This window comes from Astatotilapia calliptera, chromosome 3 (genome assembly GCF_964374335.1).
Source record: "Astatotilapia calliptera chromosome 3, fAstCal68.1, whole genome shotgun sequence".
NCBI classification, from domain to species: Eukaryota; Metazoa; Chordata; class Actinopteri; order Cichliformes; family Cichlidae; genus Astatotilapia; species Astatotilapia calliptera.
Window position 1 is genome coordinate 76499184 of NC_137424.1, and position 5662 is coordinate 76504845.

The 5662-nt window shown below is 41.4% G+C and overlaps 1 protein-coding gene across 1 annotated transcript; it reads left to right on the forward strand.

Annotated features, from left to right (window-relative positions):
- Nucleotides 1-859: 859 nt before the first annotated feature.
- On the forward strand, nt 860-2799 carry LOC145425856 (lectin BRA-3-like). Its single transcript, XM_080299260.1, has 3 exons — nt 860-1187; nt 1273-1361; nt 1445-2799. The coding sequence occupies exons 1-3, from the start codon at nt 872-874 to the stop codon at nt 1568-1570; spliced, it is 531 nt and encodes a 176-aa protein (XP_080155386.1). The 5' UTR covers nt 860-871; the 3' UTR covers nt 1571-2799.
- Nucleotides 2800-5662: the final 2863 nt, after the last annotated feature.

Sequence of the window (5662 nt, forward strand, 5' to 3'; positions counted from 1 at the left end):
TTGTTTTGACACCCTGTTTTCTCCTGTTTATGTGTTGTTAGGTAGGTTATGGTTATAGGTTGTATATTTTGTTTTCTTTGGAGTTAGGTAAGTTTACTTTATTTTTACATCAGGGATGTTTTGTTTGTTATGTTGGCCTTGGCTCTCCCTGAAGTTAACTCTCAGTCTGTACCAAAAGTTCATAACTAGCTTTAAATAAACCTTTTAAAGTTACCATCTTGGCTCTTTCTTCACTATTTACCTTTATGTTCGTCCTTTCACCCCCCCCCCCCCCCTTCCCCCCTAGACTAGCCAGGGGACTTAACATCCATGAATTGTCTACAAATCCAATTTCACCAATTAAAATAATGCCTCCTTTCTCTCAGGAGGACTTTCCACTCTTCCTCCCCACTCCAGAGAATACCACTTTGTGAACCAGCCGATGACCTGGACTGAAGCTCAGAGTTACTGCAGAGAACACTTCACTGACTTGGTCACCATCTACAACAGCAACATCAACCAACTGCTTTTCTCAATGTCACCAAGGATTGATGCTTTTGCTTGGATAGGACTCTATGATGATCGTTACAGCTGGAAGTGGTCCATGGAGGGAAAACTTTTTTATGTTGGCAGCACACATGAATTTCTGATCTGGGCTAACGGCCAACCAAACTGTGCATATGCAAAGGAATACTGTGTGGCTCTTCAGGGACAAACACAGATGAACGATAAACCCTGTGGAGATTCTTACCCTTTCCTGTGTTACAATGGTAGGAAAATAGATTGTTACCCTAGTTATGTCTGCAATTTTACAAGATTCATAGTTCACCTATTTTAAATATAATTCCTCTATTAAACATTCACAGCCAGTAGTACAAGTTACATCTTCGTGATGGAGAATTACACCTGGTCAGCGGCTCAGTCGTACTGCAGGACATACCACACAGACCTGACCAGTATAAGAAGCAAAGAGGAGAAATCCATCATCACGCTCACTTTGAATGGATCAGGGGTTCAGTATGTGTGGATTGGTCTCTACAGGGATCCCTGGGCCTTCTGGTCTGACAACACCACCTCCACATTAGCTAACTGGGCGTCTTCTCAACCTAATAACTACAACTCACAGTACTGTGGAGCACTGAATTTAATGTCAGGGAAATGGGCTGATGACCACTGCAGCAGCAGTAACTATGTTTTCTGTTTCACAGGTGAGGTCCAGAATGCAAACACTGTAAGATCCTGTCATCATGTAAAACACTAATGTTTGTGTTGTTATATGTGGTTCATTTTTAGCAGTGACAAAGCAAACAGTGGTGAAAATGAAGCTTCAGTCAGAGGCAGACATGCACAGCACAGAGATCCAGCAGCAGGTTTCACAGCAGGTCAGCAGTTCAGTCACCAACACAAACTTGACACAAGTTCAAACTATGCTTCATGTTTTTCATCATCTGCACATTTTGTCCAGCTGTCAGGCCTCATGCTGTCAGAAGGACTGACAGACTTCAGGATTCGTTGGAGGAAAGTCCAGAGTTACCGTGATGACCAGTCAAAGAAGCAGGATGTGGACGGTGACTGCAAAACTGAAGTCTGACTGGACTGAACCACTTCATGTGTGAAGTTAATAACATGCTGTGCTGAGTTGTCTCATCATTTAAATCTTTTATTTCAGAGTATATTGATTGCAGAAGTGCCACCAATAACTTGTTTGTTCAGGTGCGGTTGTAGTTTTTCAGAAAATCTTTTAATTAGAGGTCCCTGCACTAATTTTGTTGTTCATCTAGAAGTTTTTATAGGCTGTAGTTTCTTGAATTCACCTGTCTCAGCACTACAGACACTGTTCTGGCTTTTTGTGCAAGCAGTTTATTAGGATCCATATTTCTGTTTGATTGTGACAGTAACCTCTGCTGACTTAAAGAAATGGTAGATGTCATCCAGGGAAGGACGGACGTTGTTTTGCTGTGCTGTATTTTAATGTGAAGTGTACATATTTATTTTTTATATTGCATGCATTGGTTATATTTTTGTGCAGTGTTTTATTTAGTTTGCATGTTTTAGTTGCCGGCAAATTGTCCTGGAGAGACTCCGCCTTTTCCCCCGTTTTTACTAATTGGACACACCTGAGAGAAAAGAAAAGGTAATTTACAGAGTGCTCAAGGACACATAAGAGGTTTGGAGCCGGTGTTCAACAAAAATGTAACACGGAGAATGCGAGACAGACAGAGGAAAGACACAGACGATCAGAGGGGAGAGCGAGAGACGATCAGAGAGTAGAGATGATCAGATGGAGCAGACGACCAGCGACTGGGAAGAGAGATTACCAGCGACTGGAAAGGGGAAACGATCAGAGGAAAAAAAGGCAGATGACCAGCGACTAGGGACGCGTAGCGGCAGTCTGGTGGCAATAACGACAAGAGCCAGCTCGTGCACTGCGGGAGAACAGAAGCAGTGAGACCGCGGTGCCGATTACAGTTTGAGGAAGCGGCGGGCGGAGTTGAGAGCTCTGCCCACCCGGGTAAGTCTTTGACTTATCCTTTTTATAAAGTAAACTGCCAAAGGAATAGTGACTGCCGCTCCCTCCCTTTCTTCAGTGCACCAGGACGTGGAATGCGGGGAGGAAGGCGAGGACTCCGCTGGGTTTCCCTCTTTTAATACTACGCTGGACCTCTTAGTTTTCTGTGACTTTTAGGCCGTGGTGGATTCCACTGGACTTTTAATGTTGTGTGTTATTGATTTTTATTGTGTCTTCCCTTGGCCAAGGTTGTTTTAATTCATTTTATATTTTTAACTATTTAAACATAATAAATTATATTTTTAATTCTACAGTTTTGTTTCGTGTGCTTTTCCCTCGGCGGCTCCATTGCTCTGCCCATTTTGAGGAAGGTTTCCTTCCTTTAAAAAACACAAATCACCTGTGGAAAGAAGATAAGAGAAAGATAAAACTCAGCCTTTCCGCACCGGTGTCACATAAACATGAAAGTGAGGAGATGCGAAGCAAAAAAAAAAAAAACTCCCCTGAACAAAACGTTGTACTGTTTATTTCCTGTTTTTGCTCAGACTGTTAACCACAAATGTAACCATAAGAGTATCAGACCTTACCCGATTTAAATTTGGACGCTCACTTTCAACTGTGTGCAGTTTTAATGCAGGCTGGACGTCATCTTGACAGACACTTTAATTGAATTAGATTTTTCTCTGCTTATGAAAGTGGCTGTGATGGATTATTTCAGAAGGGATTTATTGTTTGTCAACACCTCCCACACCTCCCACAGGACACCCCGAGGGACACGGTCGAATGCCTTCTCCAAGTCCACAAAACACATGTAGACTGGTTGGGCAAACTCCCATGCACCCTCAAGTATCCTGGAGAGGATAAAGAGCTGGTCCAGTGTTCCGCGACCAGGACGAAAATTGGGCAGTCCACAAATATAATCAAACAGTATATGAGCGACTTTGGTCTTTGCGATGCATGGCGCTCCCTTCACCCCAACAGTAAGGAATATACTTTTTTCTCACATGTCCATCACTCCTACTCTCGTCTGGATTATTTTTTGGTCAGCAGCTCACTGCTGAACGACATTTCAGACACTGAGATTCACTTCATATTTGGACTATAATGACACTCCCGAAACATCAGCTTCTGTTCTATGGGAAGCAGGGAAAGCTGTGATGAGAGGTAAAATGATTTCTTTCTCATCACACAAAAAGAAAAAAGAAAACAAAAATATTCAGGAATTAGAAAAAAACATCAAATCACTAGAAGAAGCCTACGCGTCCCACCAAGATCAGGAAACATTAAACAAAATACGCAAAACAAAATTAGAATTAAATGAGATAATTGATAAAAAAAACAAAATTCTTAGTACAAAGACTACGCCTACAAAATTATGAACATGGTAATAAATCCGGTCAATTTCTAGCAAACCAGCTAAAAATAAATAAAGAAAAAACAACTATATGTGCTGTTCAAGATTTATCTGGGAACACAATATATGAACCGATACAAATAAACAACATTTTCAGGGATTTCTATAAAACATTGTATTCACCACAAATAAACCCATCTAAAAAGGAAATTGATCAGTTTTTGGACAACATAACTCTTCCAAAATTATTAGACACTCAAGCAATGGCACTGGATTCACCACTGACACCAGGTGAACTCCAGGAAGCCCTGATAAGTATGCACAATAATAAGGCTCCAGGTCCAGATGGCTTTCCTGCAGAATTCTACAAAGAATTCTGGTCGATTCTAGCACCAGTTTTCTACAGAACATTGTTGGAAATTAAAGAAAAGGGCAGACTTCCATCAAATATGAATTCTGCAAACATTAATCTCCTGCTAAAACCAGGCAAAGACCCTGTATATCCCTCAAGCTATCGTCCAATATCCCTTATAAATGTAGACCTTAAAATAATCTGCAAAGCTCTCTCAAAGAGACTGGAGAAAATAACCCCCCTCTTAATTCATCCTGAACAAACTGGTTTCGTAAAAGGTAGGCACTCATCAACAAATACACGTAGATTACTTAATTTGATAGACTACTCATACAGTAAAAACCTAGAAACTACAATATTTTCTTTAGACGCAGAAAAAGCATTTGACAGAGTTAACTGGAAATTTCTATTTGCAACTTTACACAAATTTGATTTTGAATCCTCTTTCATTAACTGGTTAAAAATATTATATAATTCCCCAACAGCTTGTGTTAGAACAAATGACCAGACATCCTCCAGCTTCTGTCTCTTGAGGGGCACCAGGCAGGGATGCCCACTCTCCCCTTCACTGTTTGCAATTTTTATTGAACCACTAGCAGCAATTAGACAGAATTCAGTAATTAAGGGCATAAAATGCAAGAACGTGGAACATAAAATCAGCCTTTATGCGGATGATGTGTTACTCCATCCATCCATTCGCTTCCGCTTATCCTTTTCAGGGTCGCGGGGGGCGCTGGAGCCTATCCCAGCTGTCATAGGGCGAAAGGCGGGGTACACCCTGGACAGGTCGCCAGTCTGTCGCAGGGCTAACACACAAGGACAGACAACCATTCACACTCACATTCACACCTAGTGACAATTTGGATTAACCAATTAACCTATCCCCACAAGCTGCATGTCTTTGGACGGTGGGAGGAAGCCGGAGTACCCGGAGAGAACCCACGCAAACACGGGGAGAACATGCAAACTCCACACAGAAAGACCCCGGCCTGATGGTGGAATTGAACTCAGGACCTTCTTGCTGTGCGGCAGCAGTGCTAACCACCGTGCCACCGTGCTGCCCATGATGTGTTACTCTTTCTCCAAAATTCACAAACCAATATCTCTGGGGTGATTGAATTGATAAACTCTTTTGCAAGAATATCAGATTACTCAATTAACTGGTCAAAATCTACAGTCCTACCGATTAATTACTCCCTCCATAATTCCTCTTCTACACCACTGCAATCGGGAAATATAAAATATTTAGGTATTAATGTTTCTAACTAAATTAAACCATATCCCACTTTTAAAGAAAGTAGAAGGAGATCTGGCTAGATGGAAATGTCTACCCATATCACTCATGGGAAGGGTTGCCGCTATAAAAATGATGGTCTTACCAAAAATAAATTATTTATTCTCAATGATCCCAACTAAACCGCCACAAGATTGGTTCAGATCTCTAGATTCATGTATGTCCAAATTCCTT

Excerpts from the sequence above, each read along its gene's own strand:
- LOC145425856 (XM_080299260.1), top strand. The coding sequence starts at position 872 with ATGGAGAATTACACCTGGTCAGCGGCTCAGTCGTACTGCAGGACATAC. Across the intron at positions 1,188-1,272 it reads CTATGTTTTCTGTTTCACAG|CAGTGACAAAGCAAACAGTG; the intron begins GTGAGGTCCAGA and ends GTTCATTTTTAG. Across the intron at positions 1,362-1,444 it reads AGCAGCAGGTTTCACAGCAG|CTGTCAGGCCTCATGCTGTC; the intron begins GTCAGCAGTTCA and ends CATTTTGTCCAG.